Source organism: Camelus dromedarius, chromosome 5 (genome assembly GCF_036321535.1).
Source record: "Camelus dromedarius isolate mCamDro1 chromosome 5, mCamDro1.pat, whole genome shotgun sequence".
NCBI classification, from domain to species: Eukaryota; Metazoa; Chordata; class Mammalia; order Artiodactyla; family Camelidae; genus Camelus; species Camelus dromedarius.
This window is the reverse complement of record NC_087440.1, coordinates 82,985,926-83,006,708: the sequence shown is the minus strand read 5'-3', so window position 1 is coordinate 83,006,708 and position 20,783 is coordinate 82,985,926. Positions and strand designations below refer to the sequence as shown.

The window sequence follows — 20,783 nt, the reverse complement described above, 5'->3', positions numbered from 1 at the left end:
TTAACGGCAGAATTTCCCTCTTTTTTATGGCTGAGTAATATTCCATTGTATGTATATATACATCTTCTTTATCCATTTGTCTGTTGATGGGCAATTGGATTGCTTCCAAATCTTGGCTATTGTAAATACTGTTGCTATGAACATAGGGGTGCATGTATCTTTTTGAATTAGTGTTTTTTTTTTCCTGGATATATACCCAGGAGTAAATCTGCTGAATCATATGGTAGTTCTATTTGTAGTTTTTTTGAGGGACCTCCATCCTGTTTACCATAGTGGCTGCAAGGACATTTTTAAAAACTAAAAGCAAAACAAATAATAAAAGCAAAACCACTTCTGAATTATTTGAAACAGAAAGTAAAAATCAATTTTAAAGGCATAAATAAAAATCAAGCCAGCCTTGGATTTTTCCACTGCAACAATGAATATCACATATTCTTCTAAAGAACTTTCAGAGAAAAATAATATTACCTAAGAATTTGGAGCCAACTCAACTAGTTGTTCATATGCAAAACCAACAGAAGAATGTTGTAAACACTATATTTCATCAAGTCTGAGATTCACTGATTGTAAGATACACTTTGTTCTATTAGCACAAAGAAAGGAAAACTCTTCCAATTAAACTTTAACACAGTGTTTTAACAGAGGTCATAGTGACACACGGATTACACTGACATTACTTTCCCAGCTTGTTGTGTGATAAGGCAGTCATCTCGCATGTATCCCGGTAGTAAAACATAATTCAGTTACATCTGCTTATGGTTTTCTTCCTTCCTTAGGTCCTATAAAAAACTTGGGGTTGTTCTACCATAAAATGTGGTGTTGTGGTAATTCTTCCAGTAATGTTTGCTTTATAGATAAATATATGCCCTGCTTGTTTCCCTCTTTGCTGCACCCACAATTTTGTTGCAATACCAAATTATAATGTAATATTTTCACACTTTAAGTAGCATTAGAACTCAACATGTATTATACTAGTGATTCAGGAAACTCAACATGATGATGGTTTAAAGAGTAGAGACAAAAGTACATGCATGTGTAGCCAGTTGACTGCTGTAGCATAAGTGCCCTCTAGTGGACAATGATTGTAAGACACATCAATTGTAAAACACCTCAATTTCCAAGGTGCTAGAAGTTGGGGGGGGGGGTCTTATGTTTATAGATGAAATATAGCAAATTGAACCCTAACAATTGTAACAGTTAATTTTACGTGTCAGCCTAACTGGGCCAAGGGGTGCCCAAATTAAACATCATTTCTGAGTATGTCTGTGAGTGTGATTCTGGATGAGATTAGCATTTGAATCCATGGACTCAGGAAAGTAGACTGGCCTCCCCAGTGTGGGTGGGCATCCTCCAGTCCATCGAGGGCCTGAGTAGAACAAAAAGGTGGAGGAGAGAGGAATTCATCCCTTTTGCTTCCTGCCTGCCCGCTTGAGCTGAGACGTTGGTCTTCTCCTGCCCATGGACTGAGACTTACATCATCCCTTCCCCTCCCCCACCTCCGTTCTCAGGCCTTTGGGCTCCAACTGGGAGTTCCACCTTCAGCTCCCCTGGTGCTTCGGCCTTTGGTTCTCTGCCTTACAGACAGAAGATCGTAGGACTTCTCAGCCTCTATAATTGCATGAGCCCATTCCTCATAGTAAATCTCATAATAAATAAGCATATCTCTATTGGCTTGTCCAGGGTGATTGTAGTAGAGTGACGAGAAGGGGCTGGGTTCTATATGTATTTTGGGGCTAAAGTCAATGGGATTTGCTGATGGATTAGATGCAGGGTATGAAAGGAAGAAAGGAATTAAGAACGACAGCACAGGTTTTGGACTGAGCAACAGGAATAATGCAATTGCCCTTATTGGAGATGAGAAAGGCTGAGTATGGAGGTTTGTGTGAGTGCTAGGAGTTCAGTTTGGGATGAGTTCCATTTGAGATGCTTGGCTGACATGCACCTGGCGATGTCATGAGGCAGTTAGATAAGTCTGGAGTTCAGGGACGAGAATGAGATGGGAGGTTTAAACCTGGGAATCAACCACATAAAATTTAAAATCCTGAAACTGGACGAGCTCTCCAGAGACAGCGAGAGAAGAGATCTCAGAGCTGAGCCCTGGGGCACTCCGATGTTAGAGGTCAGGGCAGGAGAATGGACCAGGAGACCCTGGCCTAACTAAGGAGGGTGGAAATGAGCCTTTCTCACCCTGAGACCTCAGCGTGCAGTCTGGCTTCATCCTCCATCCGGGGGAGGGGCGCTCTCTTTCTCTGCATCAGTGTCTGGTTAAGTGAAAGTTGCTGCACTGCCAGTTCCTCTCAATATGTTGCCCTAAGACATGAGAGAGAGGACACCAAGTTGGATTCAACATATTAATCCTAATAGAGCTAATGACCTGGTGGTCTCTACCGATAATTCCTCTTGACCTCCTGGGGTTTATTTTCTCACTGCCGTCAAGAACCTGACTTTAGTGTTAGAAAGAGAACCCGCTGCCAGGAGATGCTAAGCTCTTTTCCTCAAGATCTCTTAACATTCCCTCACTCTGTCTGTCCTGCACCTGCTTCAGCAAACAGGTCCTGTAATCAAAGGAAGCTTGAGAGCGATTTTCCAGGGATTTAACAAAGACTAACATGTATTTTGCTAATCCCACAGTCTCAGAGCCCTTCTCCCACCTCTTAGTTTAAATAGAATTTTCATAAAGTATAATTTGAAAAGTTCTCTATATAATATCATATCAATATCAAGAGACTTCTGTTTCTTTCCTAACAGGATTAGGAAGATATAGTGAAATTGGATCTATTTCTGATAAAATTTTCACATTATACTATGACCACATGGGATTCATACATAAACTGACTCCAGATCATTTTGAAGCTGGCGGGTCGCTTGCTGGCTCTGGAAATTCTAAAGGTATTTTTGGACAGGTCAGTGATACAATGCATTGAAGCAGTTCGCCTTGTTTTAAAAATAGATGCCACATTCTATATACAGAGCAATGGGGAAATGGGAAAGTGTTTTCCTTGGGACAAACCCTTATTAATGCTCTTTGCTCTATGTAACTAAGGGAAAAACCTCCATGTGTCAAGGAACATCTCCAAAATCTTTCAAGCCCTATCCAGGGTTATAGAGATTTAACTCCATCCACAATATTTTCATATAAATGTCTTCACAGCAAACCACCAGATGTTCTAAGCTAGATCCAACCCAGGTTCATGGTGAGTTTGATGCTCTACCTCTCAAGGTTGACCTTGAAGAAATGTGAGTTCTGTTTTTCCCACTTGTTTACCTTTTCTCTTTCATATTAACCCTGCCCCCTCATTTCTTCCTTTTCTAATGCTGACATAGAGGACTTACCATCTACTTCATGCAGATTTTCCTGATAGTTTTGATGTATCATGTGCCCACCTGGGAAGTTACAAATGCCTAAGAACTCCTCATGGCACACGATCATGATAAAGAGTTCTCATTAGTATGTCAGTGAAGAATCAAACAGATGTTTTGACTGAGGTTTAGTAAAACCTGCCCTTTGGCCTAAAGGAAACAGAATAAAAGATGACTCTAGTTTTACTAGATCTTTCCGAATTACCAGGCCAAGACTGTGGTTCAGAGGATGGTGTTTTAACTTCCCCTGTCTGAGTATCTGTAGAGAGTAACAGGGAACTTTGTAGTGACAGTAAGATGCCATCCTGTGACTCCCTGTGTCCTTATTTGCCGATCTGTTGTGTGAATCTGCAAAGAAATATATCAAACCACATGAACAGAAGGGTCGCACTCACCAAAAAAGCAGTTACCTCAATTTTTCAGTAACTTCACAATATGTAGAAAATGTCTTAGCTCTCTTATGTCAACGTTTAAATTATTAAAATCAAAAGCTGGGGGGAGGGTATAGCTCAGTGGTAGGGCACATGCTTAGCATGTACAAGGTCATGGGTTCAATCCTCAGTACCTCCATCAAATAAAAAATAATAATAATAATAACAAATAAATAAACCTAATTATCTGCCCCCCCAAAAAAAGACAAAAAAATTTTTTTAAGCCAATGGGGGTTTTTATACTCAAGATGAGTTCCAGGAACTCACACTCAGCATTATCACCTCCCTCCCCCAAATCAAACTATACAAGCATCCCCTCTGGATACAGAAAGTTCCTGGATCTTATTTGGCTCTGACTGTGTGCCACGCACTAGCAAAGCACTTCGTCTTCCTAACAGCTGTTTCTCCTCATTTTACCCATGGCTAAAGAATTTACCCAGAATTACACCCACCACTGGTTAGTTGCTGGAATAAGGCATCTAAGCAGACAGCAGATTCCAGGGCCTGTCCTGTTAGTCACTGCGCCGCCTTTCCTGGGACTTGCACGTTCTTTTCATGGGACATACTTGCCACTCCCAGGCTAGGATGTCCTACAGAAATCTTAAAGCTTTGCCAGTAATTTTCAAGAGTCCTTAAGCCATCTGTTCAGTCCCAATACATTCTCACAGTGTCTGTTTCCCACTCTCTCCCCTACTTGGTGGGCTCCCAGATTTAAGAGACCAAGGGAAAAGGCATGAGAGAAATGGGTCTTGAAGGCACAACCTGATGGTGGTGCCCTAACGAGTCTGCACTGTCTACCACCCTCCTTGTGTCGTAGCAACAAGGTCAACTCCAGCATCCCCTTTGGGGATGGTCCTCACCTGTCTTCTCGCCCCTCAAACTGCCCAGACCTGGACAGGATCAGGATCAGAGAAGGGTTGTTGAAAAGAAGACCCCTGGGTCAGAAATGTGGGCCAAAGGTGTCCACGTCAACAGCCAGGAAAAGCCTTGTGAGCCAGAGGGAGCGAGAAGGGCACGTGCCACCAGTGCTGGGGAGCCCTCAGCGCTGGGCAGGGTCACCGCAGGAGATTGGACGTGTCAGCGCTCAGATGGAGAGGTGCTTCTCAGCCCCCCACTTACATACGACTCCAAATAAGAACTGAGTTCTGGAGTCACCACCTCCAAACTCCACACACACGACATGACACTCAAGTCTTCCACGCCACCTTCTACGCAGGAATCTTAAACTGAATTTTACTCCTCAGAATTGATTTTCCTCCTCGGTAGAAAAAAATGCGTTTTTCCCTTGCACACACGTGGATGAAACAGAATCCATTGAAATATTCCTCCTATTGATAAGCAAAACAGCATTGTTTTGATGTGAAGTGGAAGCAAATCTGTTACTTGCATTTTGTCATAATTGACAAAGCTGTTCGAAATACAGTATTTTCTCTTTTCATATCCCAGGCTCCTGATATGGGCTTTGAGACTGCCCTTGCTCCACAGTATATCACCGTAAATGAGATGATCTTTTTTGCGTATGTACCCAAGAATGAACCTAAGGAAAATATACACAACAAGAAGTTCAACGGCATTCACGCTGGAAAAGTGATCCACTCCAGGTAGTGACTGACTAGCTTCACATTTCACTTTGATGGCACACTGGTTTCTAAATTCTTAATTTTGAGCCTACTTTTTTGAGTAATTTTCTTGATCACATAGGATAAGTTTTTCCTTTAACACCTCACAAGGCCAAATACATTTATGGACTCCAAGGTGCCTTGTGCAATGCGCCAGTTTTAGAAATGTGGGGCCGGGTCTGTCAGCACTGTCAGGCCAAGCTGCAGGCTTGCGTGTTTGTCATCTTGAGCATCAAAGACGTGTGGGCTGCATTGGATACTGCTGATCTTCAGGGCTCGGTCTCAGGACAGCTGTGTATGTCCTGAAGGCAAGCACATCTAGCGTAGAGGAGGCCATCCTGCCTGAAATACTGCATGGAGGGTGTGCCGAGTTCTCAGGAACACTTGCTTTGAAAATACCAGCTAGAGCCAGTGACCCTTCAAGCTACACTTAAGGCTTAAAGACTTTCTTTGAAAAACAATGCGAATTCTGTAACTCCCCCCTCAGATCTAACAACCAGGAAAGGAATGGTTTCAGATTACCAGAGACTCCCCCATCCCAAATGTGATGGGCCCTATTCCAGGAGGCTGAGGTCTGTTTATTACGCGTGCATTGGGCTGTCAGTGCATATCCTGTCCCACAGCCGCAACTCCACGCACCCCGCGGCACAGCTCACTCAGAGGTGGGATTGGAGGATGGGGGTTAGACACAATATAACAAACGTTGGCATTAGATTTTTCCCACAAAGATTGTAGAACATTCTGTCTCTAAGAAAAGTATCTTGATCTCTTGTTTTGATGACTGACTAACTGACCGGGAAGGTCAAGCATTTGGGAACCGGAAGTTATGAGGTCAGCAATAGGCCAAAGGCAGGTATCTAGGTAGTCAGGGGGCAAAGCAGGGTAAGCCCTTCATTCTTCTGTTGACAAATAGTTATTTAACACTCACTGCAAGCAAGACAGTCTGGGAGATGGGGTGATAGAGGACGAGAAGGACGTTCGAGCCCGTGTACTCCTTGAACTTGGATTCCAGCACAGGACATCGACCATTATGTAATAATAGTTGATGTAAGTCTGCAATGGAGGAGCGTGGAGCATTGAGAGAGTGGTTTCCTGGGGATTGAGCCCTTGTTTGGAGGATCTTGGAGGGTTTCCCAGAGGCAGTGATGTTTATGATGAAATGAGGAGGAGGAAAGTGGGAGGGGAGTGGGGTGAAAGGTTCCAGCCTGAGAACAGCGTGGAAAAGGGCCCCAGGCCAGCGGGAGCCTGATGTGTGCTTGAGAAACCCAAGGAAATCAGAGTGACTTCAGTGCCATAAACCAAGGAGAAAAATCATTCAAGACCAGATCGGGGGGGCTTTTGTGCCCCATTAAGGAATGTGGATGTTATTCCAAGAGGGGGAGGCATTGAAGGCTTTGAATTAGGTGACTAACCGGATGGACTGTGTGTAATTTGTTTACCGAACCAGCTGGATATCAACTTTATTTTTCCCCTTCTGGTCTCTTCAGATCCCTCTGTGGACCTATTTCGTTTGTGGCTCTAGATGACATATCAGGCAGATCCCATAGCTTTTCTCTGAGACAATAAGTAAATATTTCCTTGGCTTTTTAAAAAGTCTGAATCAGTCTAATAACTACATGACTCCATTCATGTCCAGTGTTTTAAGAAACTTCAAACTCTTATCCAATTTAAGTTTGTTTTCCAACCCCTGTTTGGGCCTGACCCAGCCTGGGGAGCCTAGAGTGTGGGGAGGTGGAGAATTTCTCATTCTCAGTATTTTCACATTTACATTCTCCCTCCCTAAAAGTCGAGGCTTTCCAGCCCCTTCTGGAGTTGGGTGAGAGAGGGAGGTAAGATAAAGGGGTCTGCTGAGGGAGATCTGACTCCTTTGAAGAGGTGACACGTCTACTGGCGGACAGCTGTCCCCATCACCCCCAGGCCTCTGCAAGTCTTCCACTCTGCGGGCCCGTACCCTTGCAGCAGTGCTTCTGGGCAGCATTCTTTTCTTTCCTGCCTCTTTTCTGGCCCCCAGCACTATGCCTCTGGACTTGTTTCTGGAAGTGCTGCTAGGAGCCCCAGGAGTGCTCTCAGAAGGCACCCTTCAACTGTCACAGCCTTCCCAGGGCTGGCCACATCCAATGACAGATCAAGGTGGAAACAGAAAGACCTAGCATTTTCACCCTAACACAGTTCAGCTCTAAAGGGCCATTTTAGCTTCAGAGTTCCCCACTTCTCTCTCTGCTGAGTCCTGCCTCCATCACCTCCCCCCTATGGGTGTTAATCTCAAAGAACTCACAGTCAAACACCCTACCCTCTAACTCTGTCCCTGAGTCTGCTTCCTAGAGATCTCAACTCAGTAACACAGCTCCTGGCTTGCTGTTGGACCACGGTAGAGGCTGAAATCCTGTCTGTGGGGCACAAAGTGAACATGTGATCTGAGATGCCTATAATTGACCAGATGTCCCCTGACTCATCAACCCATAAAATGGTAGCGTGTGTAGCAGCACTCTGTCCTCAAGTGGAAACAGTAATCAAAAAAGATGACACATGAGCAGGTCTGGAGAGCACCGGTATGTTTCATGAGTGGGAGGTTCGTAACTGACAGATACACCTCCTGCTCCTGCTTTACCGCCTCTCCTGTAATCCACATCTGTGACCTCATACGGAGTTCCCTGTGATCAGATCACCAAAGAGGGAAAACTTGAGCCTAATTTTAAAACATTTCCACATAGAAATCTGGCACTTCCACAAGGAGGTGACTAGAGTATTATATCCTGCTGGACTAGCTCAGGGGGACGGAAGGAAAGGACTTTGTGGGGTTTTTTGTTTTTTAGTTGAAGTATAGTTGACTAGCAATTTTATTTTACTTTCAGATGTACAACATAGTGAGTCAATATTTTATAGATTGTACTCCATATAAAATTATTATAAAATATCGGCTAAAAATTTTTTATAGCTTTAACACATATATATGTATCAAGATGTATTGTTTAGTTTTGTGAAATGTATTTCTTAGCCATGTCTGCCTTTTCCTGTGACTTGCCTCTTTCATTCAACCTCTGCTTTTTAAATTATCCTATATGCTTTTTAAATTACTCCATACTGATATATGCATCTGTAATTCACTCACATGAATATACCACAATCTCTTTAGCTAGTCTCCTATGTTGTAGTTTTAAACTTTTGCTTTGTATTTTTAAGTTTTCAGTCTAGCTAGGATTGATGTTGCATGTAATTTGATGTGGAAATCCGATTTCTTTCTTTCTTTAAATATAGATAGCCAGTTGTCCAAACAAGCCTCTTCTTTCCCCCTGGTCTGCAGCATCACCCCATGATGTATCATAGTTCAATACGTGCATCCATCTCTTTCTGTTTCTCTTCTATTTCATTGCTGTATTTGTCTTCCCAAAGTCACACTAAATTTCTCTAACCAGGTAACCCATGTGGATAGCACCCCTTCCTGGTTTTTCTTGGCCTTTGGTCTTGCATTTCAACGTCAGGTTCAGCTTGTGATGCTCCATTAAGATTTTTTAAAAAAGCACCTAATAATAGAAATTACCTCTCATGATAGCCAGGTTCTGCCTTCTGTCTGCAGTTAGATCTTGGGTGGAGATTCCTGGCTCTTCTTACAATAAGATAACTCTATTTTGTTCTCTTGGAATCTTAGGCCTGAGACAGCTTCCCAACCCTCCATAAGGATAGAGAGTTGTTATTTCATCCTTTCCTCATCCGTAGTGTGTCTTTGACTGTGCGCTGGTGATGCATGGCTTTGCTGCCTCTCTCCCAGTAACTTAAAGCTTCTGCTACCAGGGGGAGGGAGGGAGCCAAGGCTTCAGTGACAGCACCCCCCAGGGCCCCCTCCCCAGCCTCCAATCACCTCTTTTGAGACCTGTGTGCAAGAGTGTTTAATGCCCAACCTCCTGTGGCTGAAGGCTTCTGCTTCTTAGGAAAGAAGATGCAGGGAAGTGGGTTATCCTTCAGACCTATTTCCTCTCATCCTCTGTTCCTCCCACCATCACCCCATCTCCCACACCCTTGCTCCCTGCACCACCATCTGGGACTCTCTCTGGTCTATTCCCTGCCCCAGTCTCTCTCTTGAGCCTTCAGAGAAACCCATGGGAAGGAACTTGCAAGGGAATACAGATTCCCTCTTGAAAACTGCCCCAGCATTTCCAAACCCACATGCCAGCACATACTTGGTTTTTGGCAGTTATTATTTTTTTTCTTTACAATTTTAGCTAATTCTTACTCACTTCTTTTGTAGCCAGCACTGTGTTTCTCCATTCCACGCTCTTCCATAAGTGAGACTATTCCAGTGTTCATACTCCCCTGGAAATGATTTATTCCCCTGGGTTTCAGGCTGGTTGGTTATCTTGTGACCTTAGTTCTCTGATGGCTTAAGGGAAGTGATGACTTTGTAATTTATCTGCTTTGTTTGTTTTTTTCTTGTTGGGTTGCTTCTTTCTACATCTAAAGCAAAAGTAGATGTCTTATAATTGACTTCTGTGTAGTAACCTTAAATTTTTCACATTTGCTAAATTCTTTTGATCATTTTAATACTTTTAATATATTTGGGGGGGGTCTGAGTAGAAGTAAATATTTTTTCTAAGTAGATAATCACACTACCTGCAAATAATTTGTTTTGTTTCTTGTTTAACATTTCTTAGCATATTATACCCTTTTTCTGTTACAGTATGTAGAAAATCATTAACAGGGATGAAGATAGTGGGTGTCTTAGTTCATTCGTACTGGTGTAATCAAACCCCATCGACTGGCTGGCTTATAAACAACAGAAATGTATTTTTCACAGTTCTGAAGGCTGGAAGTCCGAGATTAGGTGCCAGAACTGTTAAGTTCCAGTGCGGACCTGCTTGTGCATTGCAGACCGCCAACTTGTCTCTGTGTCTCCACACGGTTGAAGGAGGCGGGGGATCTGTTTGGAGCCCCTTTGGTAAGGGTACTAATCTCATTCACAAATCCACCCTCATGACCTAAATCAGTTCCCTAAAGCTTCACCTCCCAATACCATCACCTTGGGCATTCAGTTTTCAACATAAGAATTTTGGAGAGATACAAACATTCAGACTATAGCAAGATTTTTTAAACCTTTCGCCATCACATATTATCCTTTCCATAGTTTTTTTTAACTCTTTTTTACTTATAGACAATTTTTTGCAGTTTAAGAGGTATTTTATTTTTGTTTTTAACTTAAATGTTCCTTCTGTATCTATTGAGCTAATCTATAGAATTTTTTTCCTTTAACTTTCTACTTAATATTATGAATTATATTATGGATTTAATGTTGAACCATACTTGAAGTCATACAATAAACCTATCTTGGTCACTGTGTATTATATATGTTCATACATTTCATAAATTGTTGAGTGCAGTGTTAGTATTTATTTGTTAGATTAATCTTGTTAATTGTGATGTTCCAATTTTCTGTATCCTTACTGATTTTTTTCCTACGTGATTTATCAATAATATTGAGAGAGTTATGTTAAAATTTTCTAATATGATATTGGACTTGTCAATTTCTTATTGCAGTTCTATCAGTTTTGCCTTATATATTTTGAGGCTATTATTAGATACATATAAGTTTAGAACTGTGTTACACCTTCTTAGTGAGTAGTCTTGGCAAAAATTGTTGGTTTTAGTCTAAGATATTGATAGTAGAAATAGAGAGGAATGGATGGGTTTGGGAGATAGACCCAAAAGGACAATGGAGCCAGAGCAATGTCCACTACCTTACTCATTGCCTTGTAGAGCACATCTACATTTGTCTCCCATGTGCCACATCCAGCTACATCTTGTCTTATTACTGTCATGGAATCTGAGGTTCTCATATTGTGCTTAAGAAGACAGGTACTTGAGGTAGACAGACAATTGGGTGAGGAATCAGGCAATGTGGAAATGGCAAACAGTAGGCCTGGAATTCAAAAGAGAATTTGAGGAATAATAGTCAAGAACTAAGGTTAAATGATAAAACAGAAGGGATTCAGAACACTAGCAAGGATTTTGGATTTGGGGGACACTACCTATGAGATGTCGGATACTGAGTCAAAATCCTTTCCATGTGGGAACTGATTATATATTCCTAGGTAAAAAACTGCATCTGCTCGGCAACAGGGGAAGTGTAGTCCTTCCACAAATGGTGACGTACTGAGACAGAGCTGCTCTCGTTTCATAACAAGTTCAGTTGTTCTTAAGAATCTTCACAAAATCCTAAAAATGATGACTTAATGTCAGCATTGCTACTAAATTGCTCAGAAAGAAAGCATTATCAACATTTACACAAAATTTTTAGTAAAGCTATTCATTCATTCAATGAATATTTATTGAGTATTATGTGTCAAACCTTATGCTAAGACTGGGAATATAGTGGTGAGTAAGATAGACAAGGTCCTTTCCCACATGGAAGTGATGTTCTGATGAAGAGAGACAGGTGATAAACAGGTAAGCAAAAATGAAAATAATTTTAGGTCTTAGGAATGCTATGAAGAAAGTAAATACGGTGATAGAGTGAGAAAGATAAGCACACAGCTGAGAACAAAGAGCAAAGAACCAAGGGAAGAGCTTTCCTGGCAAAAGACAAGTGCAAATGCAGTGAGGCAAGAAAAAATGTGGGTTCATTTAATAAACAGGAAGGAGGCTGGTGTGGATGGTGCAGAGTGAGATGAAGTGGTGGAAAGGTCAGCGATGAGGTAGGCAGTGCCAGATCGTATAAGGCATTGTGGGCTGCATGAGGAGTTTACATCTTATTCTTGGTGCTGGGGGAAGCCACTGGAGAGTTTTATATAGGAGAGTAAAATAATTTATATTTTCAAAAAGATCACTTCTGACTGCTGGGTGAGAGTCACACTTTCCAGGCTTGAAGAGCTGTTGAAGTAATACTGGTGGGAGATGAAGGTGCCTGAAGCAGGTGCACTTGAGAAACGACAGGATTTGATGACGGATTGCCTGTTGTGGGTCTGAACAAGAGAGCAATCAAGAATTATCTAGGGTTCTGATTCACAGCTGAGTGGATAATGCTGTTATTTTCTGAGATGAAGGGTGCAGGGTTAAGCAGGGAAACTGGGAGTTCCAGGTTAGAAATATTAAGCTTGATGTGCCTGTTAGGTACCCATGTGAGGTTGGCAGTTGCATGGATGTGTGAATTCACAGCCCAAAAAGTCAGAGCAGGAGCTCTGCATTTGACAGTTGTTCTGGATGCAGGTAGAGAAGAAAAGATCTTGGACACTCGAGGAAGAGAGATTGGACAGAAAATGAGACCCCAGCCAGGAGGGAGCAGCCACTGAGATAGAAGAAAACCCAGGAAAGTGTGGGGCCATATATGCCAGGGAGGTGGGTGTTTTGGAAAGTATGGAGTACATAGCTGACAGATTGAATAAAATAAGCAGAAAGAAGCAAAGTGGCCTTTGGATGTGGAACCATTCCAGGCTGTAATAACGCTTATTAAAGCAGGTTCATTGGCAAAGGGTGAGGGCAGTGGAGTGGGGAGGCAGCAAAGGTGCTAGGATGGGAGCTTAGCACAGGTAGGTAGTTAAGTTTGATAATGACTGTCTTTTGCAGTGTTTTCCCCACTCAGCAAATATTCCGCTTCACCTCAGGAACTCACTGACTCCTAATTTTAAGCCCATCCTTCATTGCCCAAATCCCCTTCCCTCCTTTATAAGCTGCTTTCTCACCTCTTGAGCCTGATTATCCCCAAGAGCAATCCTAGACACTTGAATACAAGGGACTCATTTACTTCTCTGATGGTGGGAGGGGTGGGGAGACAGCTTCGGTAATTAAGGTGTCTGCCTGGCTGTTGGTAATTAACTTCATATGCAAAGAGGTTAATTTTTAAAATTACAATAATAAACTTAATTTTTAGAGCAGTTTTAGGTTCACAGCAAATTTAAGCAGGAAGTGCAGAGAGTTCCCACATACCCCCTCTCCACACATATCTCCCTCACTGTTGACCTCCTACTCGCCAGTGGTACATTTGTTACAATCGATGAACATATATTGACACTTCATCAGTCACCCAAAGTCCATGGTTTACATTAGGGTTCACCCTTGGTGTTGTACATTCTGTGGATTTTGACAAGTGCGTAATGACACTTATCTACCTTACAGTATCACACAGAATAGTTTCACTGCCCTAAAAGTCCTCTGTGCTCCACCAATTCTTCCCTTCCTCCTAGCTCCTGACGTCTATACTGTCTCATTATTTTGCCTTTTTCCCAGTGTCGTACAGTTGGAATCACACAGTGTGTAGGCTTTTCAAATTGGTTTCTTTCACTTAGTAATAGGCGTTTAAGCTTCCTCCATGTCTTTTCATGACTTGATAACTCATTTCTGTTTACCACTGAATAATATTCCCTTGTATGGATGCACCACAGTTAATTTATCCATTCTCCTACTGAAGGACATCTTGGTTGCTTCCAAGTTTTGGCAGTTTTGAATAATTGTGCTGTTGTAAACATCCTTATTCAGGTTTTTGTGTAGAGGTATGTTTTTAACTCATTTGGATAAATACCAAGGACTTTGCTGGATCATGTGGTAAGAGCATGTTTAGTTTTGTAAGAAACTACCAAACTGCCTTCCAAACTGGCTGTACCATTTTGCATTCCTACCAGCAATGAATGAAAGTTCCTGTTGCTCCACATCCTCACCAGGATTTGGTGTTGTCAGTATTTTGGACTTTTACCATCCTAATAAGTGTGTATTGGTATCTCATGGTTGTATTAATTTGTGTGTCCTGATGCTACATGATGATTATGGACACCTTTTCATATCCTTATTTGCCATCTGCATGTCTTCTTCAATGAGATGTCTATTTAGCTCTTTTGCCCATTTTTTAACTGAGTTGTTTGTTTTCTTACTGTTTGAGTTTTGAGAGTTCTTTGTATCGTAGGGGATTAGCATATGCCAATCCAAAATAAACCACCTTGGCATAAAGATTCTTTTTAGCTGAAGGTAATTGAAAAAGAAGCAGACATATGAAAAAATTCTTTGCCCTCCCCCTCTCTACCAAGAAGGGCAGGGTGATTCTTAATCACTAGAGACAGCTGGAGACTTACCAGTCCAGAGACACCAAGAGGAATCTACACAACAGGCATGACTGAAAACAACCCTTATCTTCCAGTAGTTTCCCCCATGTATTTACTTTTCCACAGTTTGCCACCCCTAAAAGCCTTAGCCCTTTTTCCTTTATGTTTTCACTTCTCTATAGACTTATTGTTCTTTATTAACCCAATGTTCATAGCAGCACTATTTACAATAGCCAAAACATGGAAACAGCCTAAATGTCTATTAACAGATGACTGGATAAAGAAGATGTGGTATATTTATACAATGGAATACTATTCAGCCCCAAAAAGCGACAACATAATGCCATTTGCAGCAACATGGATGCTCCTGGAGAATGTCATTCTAAGTGAAGTAAGCCAGAAAGAGAAAGAAAAATACCATATGAGATCACACATATGTGGAACCTAAAAAACAAAAACAACAACAACAAAAACAAAGCGTAAATACAAAACAGAAACAGACTCATAGACATAGAATACAAAATTGTGGTTGCCAAGGGAGCGGAGGGTGGGAAGGGATAGACGGGATTTCAAAATTGTAGAATAGATAAACAAGATTATACTGTATAGCACAGGGAAATATACACAAAATCTTACGGTAGCTCACAGAGAAAAAAATGTGACAATGAATATATATATATGTTCATGTATAACTGAAAAATTGTGCTGAACACTGGAATTTGACACAACATTGTAAAATGATTATAAATCAAAAAAAAAAGTTAAAAAAAAAGATGTTATATAAGCCCCAGGTTCTAACCACCTGTTACTCATCACTGAGGTTCTCCCCCTGTGTAAGCATGACACACATTAATAAACTGTTCATTTTCTGCTGTTAGCCTGTCTTTTGTCAGTTTAATTTCTTGGGTCCTAGGCACAAAATCTAGGAGTGTCGAGGGAAAATAGGCTTCATTCCTCCCCTACAGGTTATTATGGATAACAGTCCTTTGTCAAATACATTTTTCACAGCTATTATGTCCCAGTCTGTGGCTTACCTTCTAATTATCTTGACAGTGTCTTTCACAGAGCAGAAGTTTTTAGTTTTAATAAAGTATAGTTGTCAATTTTTAATTTCATGTGTTGTGCCCTTACTGTTATACCTAAAAGTCATCACCATACCTGAGTTCATCTAGATCTTCTCCTATGTTATCTTCTAGAAGTTTTAGAGTTTTGCATTTTATATTTAAATCTATAATCTATTTTGAGTTCATTTTTGTGAAGAGTGTAAAGTCTGTGTCTAGATTTATTTATTTTTTTGCATGTGGAATCCTAGCTTAACATTGTTTTTCTTGATTATAGACTACGTGCTTATTGTAGAAATTTCCTAAAAGACAGTGAAATGTAAAGAAGACAATTGACATCATGACTGTTAACATTTTGATGAATTACTGATAAGTCCTTTTTAATATATATTTTAGCATTTTTCACCATGCTTCTTTCAGACACTCTAATAAGATGACTTTCCTTATGTAGTTAAAAACTCTTCGTAAGTGACATTTTAATAGATACATTTTGTCTAAGTGGATCAGATATATCATTTACTTAATTTTCCTATTGTTGGCATTTTTATTTCTAACTTTCATCATAATGCTATTATGAACATCTTCGTGTAGAAAGCTTTTCTTACCACTATATTTCAAGTTATTAACTTAGGAGAGAGTCCTCTCAGTAGATTTATAGAATCAGAGGGGAAAAAATAATGTTAGAGTTCTTAATGCATAATGTCAGACTGATTCTTAGGAATCTGGTAACACTTTACCATCCCATTAGTGGTGGATGAATGCTTATCTCCACTCAGTTCCTGCCACGACTAAACCCTGTCTTTTAAAAAATCTTTGCTAATTTGATAGGTGAAAAATTGTATCCCACTGCTATAATTGACATTTTATCGACTACTAATGAGGTTGAACAAATGTTACTCAAATTTTCATTTGTTAGCCATTTATGGTATATTTTATTTGTAAATTATACGTTCATAAACTTGCTTATTTAAGCCACTGTTTTATCCAAATTGACTTACGCGTGTTGGTTTGTCTTTTAGGAAAACTGGAATGGCTTACATAAAAAAAATATTGCAACATGACACTCCTGAAGGATTTTTGTCCTCGGTTATTGCAGAAGTGATAGACCCTTTTGGAATAGAGGAAGTGCATGAGAGCTCTTGTTTGTCTAGTTCCCTTTACATTAATCAAACTGGAATTTTCTCCTATCAACTTACTCTTCAATCACAAAGTAAGTGTAATAATACAGTACATCTCTGATGGCTGGGAAAAATGAAAAAATTATCTTTTGGGAAGGGTGTTCATGCTCTTTTATAGAATAGCAGATTTCAAAATTTAGTCTGATTGGTAGTCTACAGAAGTCTACATATACTTAGATTCCTGGAGGAATCCTTTAATTCTAATATAGTAAAACCTAGCTGTCACTTCATTGATATTTCATCAATAGTAGTGCCTATCATTTATTCCTATGATGCTATTTTTGTCATAAACAGTGCTCAGGAGAAGTGAGAGAAGATAGGAAGTCCATGTAGATGTTACCCTACATAATGAAATAGTTCTGAATCACTGTCATGCAGGATATTTCTATTTCAAAAGATTATATGGTAGATACAAGCAGAAGTTAGTATTGTTTATTATAAGGATTTGGATTTTCCTCTGAGAAAATGGCAAGCCATTGGAGTGTTTTGAACAGAAAATTACATCATTTAGTTTATGTTTTAGCAATATCACTTTGGCTGCTATGTTGAAAACAGACTGGGCAGGTGATGGAGAGAGGACAAGAGGGAAAGCAGAGGAATCAGTTGAGAGGCTATTCCAATAATCAGGGGAGAAGTCATATTAAATATAAGCTGACTGTGATTCATCAAAGTGGAGAAAGAAAGAGTGGAGGGCTTAACAGTCACTGAGGAATGACTGGAGGCCAAGATGGCCTTTGGCCAGTCTTTCTTAGAAAGGTACAATTTGCCAAGACTAAACCAAGAAGAAGTAGAAAACATACATAGACCAAGTACCAGCACCGAAATCGAATCAGTAATTAATAAACTCCCCAAAACAAAAGTCCAGGACCAGATGGCTTCACAGGCAAATTTTAACAAACATTTAGAGAAGGGTTAATACCTATCTTTCTGAAACTATTCCCAAAAATTGCAGTGAAAGAAACACTTCCAAACTCATTCTGTGAGGCCACCATCACCCTGATACCAAAACTAAAGATATCACAAAAAAAGAAAATCACAGACTAACATTACTTATGAATATAGCTGCAAAAATCCTCAATAAAATACTAGCAAATCGACTCCAATAGTGCTTTAAAAGGATCGTACACCATGATCAAGCGGGATTTATCCCAGGGATGCAAGGATTTTTCAATATCTGTAAGTCAATCTATATGATACACCACATTAACAAACTGAAGAATTAAAACCACATGATCATCTCAATAGATGGAGCAATGTAAGCAAAATTCTGATTGTGTTAAGGTCAAAAAATTAGGAGAGGAATTGACACTAATGAATAAAGGCAACTCTTTCAGGAAATTTCATGATCAAGAGGAGGAGAGAAACCAAGTGGTAGTTGGCAGGAACGTAGGAAAAGGGGTTTTGTTGGTTTGTTGAAAATGGGAAAAAATTAGAGCATGTGTGCATGAGGAATGGAATTATGAGGTTCTCTTCTGACTACTTCTATTTATTTTTTCAGAACGTGGTGAGTATTGTTGTTGACATGTTTCAGGCCCTATCAAAACAGGTAGTAGTGTGGCTTTCCTCTCCTTTTGACTTGCCTCGTATCCTCTCTGATGGATTTTCTCCATCATTTCTTCTTTGTCTCCTTTGTAGAATTTTTTTCCTTCCCATTATAGCATGATAATGTTCATTATGGTCGAGCCTCTTCTAAGTCTTTAAGATCTCCGTAACAGTCAATTATTCATTTATTCAACAAATGTTTACTGAGCATCTGCTATGTAATAGACAGAACTTTAGGCCCTGGGGAAAAACACTGGCTATGTTATTCTTCTCTTGTAAAAACACAATGAAGAGTCTAGGTTAATCAAGGTTCTTGGCAGTTCTATAGTAAAGAAATAAACTTTCTTATAATTACTTAGCCCTATAATTTTTTTCTGATGAGAATTTTACGGAACTAGTTTCACCGTAAAGATTAAAGTTATAGGTTGGGCTTGGCATATTTGTGATACACTTTTTACAAAATAATTTGAATTATAACCTGGAATCTGGCAAATGTGTTCTCTGGTAAGACCATAGTTTAAAATCTCAAATAGTGTATTCATCATGTATGTTCATCAGCAGGCTTGGAGAACATTGGCTGTTTTATTGTATATCAAATCATTCCTATTTTAGCTTCAGGTGCTATTTCCTCATTTCAAGATTCGGATGTAGAGAAGACGGTGGTGATTCCTGGTTACAGCAGCTTCCTGATCACAAGAATTTTAGATAATGAGAATGCTTTAGCTATTGCTACCATGCCTGGAAGAGTACCCAACAATATGACTTTTTTGAAAGACTCCTGGTTATTATACAACTTTGGGCAAAAGAATGGACGAACATGGAACATATATTCGAAACCGTGTAATTACTGGTTTCAAAAACATGATGATTTACTATCCCTCAATGTCCTGAAGTACATTGATCTGGGGAAATCGAACTCCTTGAAAATTAAGGTCATGCCTAACACAAAAAGTAAGTTTATTTTTATTGGGAAACATCAAAGGAGATGTTGCTTTTCTAGAATGTAAAATATACTCTTTGATATTTCCTTTATCTTTAGATACCATAGTAGTGGCATTTTATCAATAACAATGTTAGCTTCTGATTATTGAACTTATATGAAGCTCTGTATTAAATGATTTTCATACATTTTAAAATTTAACGTTTATAACAACCCTAAAAGGCTAGATTATAATCCTTTTTTTTAACAAACGAGGAAAATGAGGTTAAATTACCGGCCCAAATTTACACAGGATTTTAGTTTAGATTTTTCTGCCCTCTGAAAAGAAAACTGTATGATTACCTCGGTATTATTATAATGATTTCAAGTATTTATTTTAAGCCCAAAAAATGACTTTTAGATAGAATTTCATGCTTTTCTCCATTTTTTCCAGGTTTTTTTTTTTTAATTGTAAAGGTAATATAGAACTTACTAAAGGTAATGAGGAATTGGTATACTGGAAAGAGTAACACAAAAATTTTAGTAAATATCTTAGCTAGAAAGTGAGGAGAGAAAGATGGAAGGAAGGGAGAGAAAGAAGAAAATCCTGTCACCAGAAATGAAGAGGGAACGCAAAGCCAAAGAAATTGGCTAACGTGTGGCTCCTGGGAGGTTGTGAGGCTCAGATATAGGCCATAAAGGCAGTGGGGTGGGTTTTAATGCCCAAACGTTGGCAGGAGATAGGGACCTTTGGTCATTTCTACCTTGTAGTAGAAAGTTGAAACTAGGAACATTAAGTAAAGCCAGGACTATCAAATTGTGATGAGGAGGTTAGGAAGACACTACCCAACAACCCAAAGAAGGGGGAGTAGGGGGATTACCATCTCCGTGGGACTCAAAGAATTTCCTGTAAAAAACCCAAACCCAAGAGCATGTAACACCAGAGGTTACCCACCAGATACAAGAATCATAAGGTGAGAAATAATTATAACACCTGGTCTTCAGGATAAGAAAGCACAAAACCCTTTGTAGTAATACTTTCATAAACCAGATAACATGCATTCCACAGAAAAATTGATCTCTGTTGAACATGAATTAAGAAAAAGAATCTTAAACCCATGTAAAGACATGACCCTAAATAAAAACCTAAGAAAAAGAGAAAAAAAGAAAAAGAAAAAGAAAAAGAAATGACCCAGCATAAGAGAAAGTCAACAAGCATAGGAAGCAGAAAATTTTAATCTTGGGATAATAGAAAAATCAGAAAAACAGTATAAAAATAACTGTAAAGTATAAAGTATGTCAAACTCTTAAAAGATAAAAGAAGATAGATGAACCATAATGAAAGGACAAAAATACTATTTTTTAAAGACTTATTTGAAAAACAGAACCAAACACTACTTACAAAAATGAAAATTACAGGTTTTGAAAAAATTGGAGACATCTATTTCTATTTCCATCAATATTGTGGACTAAATAGTCTGAAAAACTTTCTGAAACCCTTAGGATCCTTTCTCATTGATTATATGACTAACTGTTCATATTTTCATCAAGTAATTTTTGAGTTTTTACTTTATGGTTTTAACTGTGCATTGAATTCTTTAATTTATCTACATTTTGTTTTGGTGTATTGTAGGTGGTGAAGGTAGTTGTTCCGAC

General features: G+C 39.6%; 1 protein-coding gene across 1 annotated transcript in view; it reads left to right on the top strand.

The window, feature by feature from the left end:
* The window catches only part of CATSPERB (cation channel sperm associated auxiliary subunit beta), an 86,979-nt gene that overhangs the window by 51,131 nt on the left and 15,065 nt on the right, over window positions 1-20,783 (top strand). The window contains exons 14-17 of the mRNA XM_064486375.1: window positions 2,749-2,903; window positions 5,238-5,392; window positions 16,508-16,698; window positions 18,821-19,159. Of these exons, the coding sequence (XP_064342445.1) occupies window positions 2,749-2,903; window positions 5,238-5,392; window positions 16,508-16,698; window positions 18,821-19,159 (840 nt within the window). The remainder of the gene's footprint in view (window positions 1-2,748; window positions 2,904-5,237; window positions 5,393-16,507; window positions 16,699-18,820; window positions 19,160-20,783) is intronic.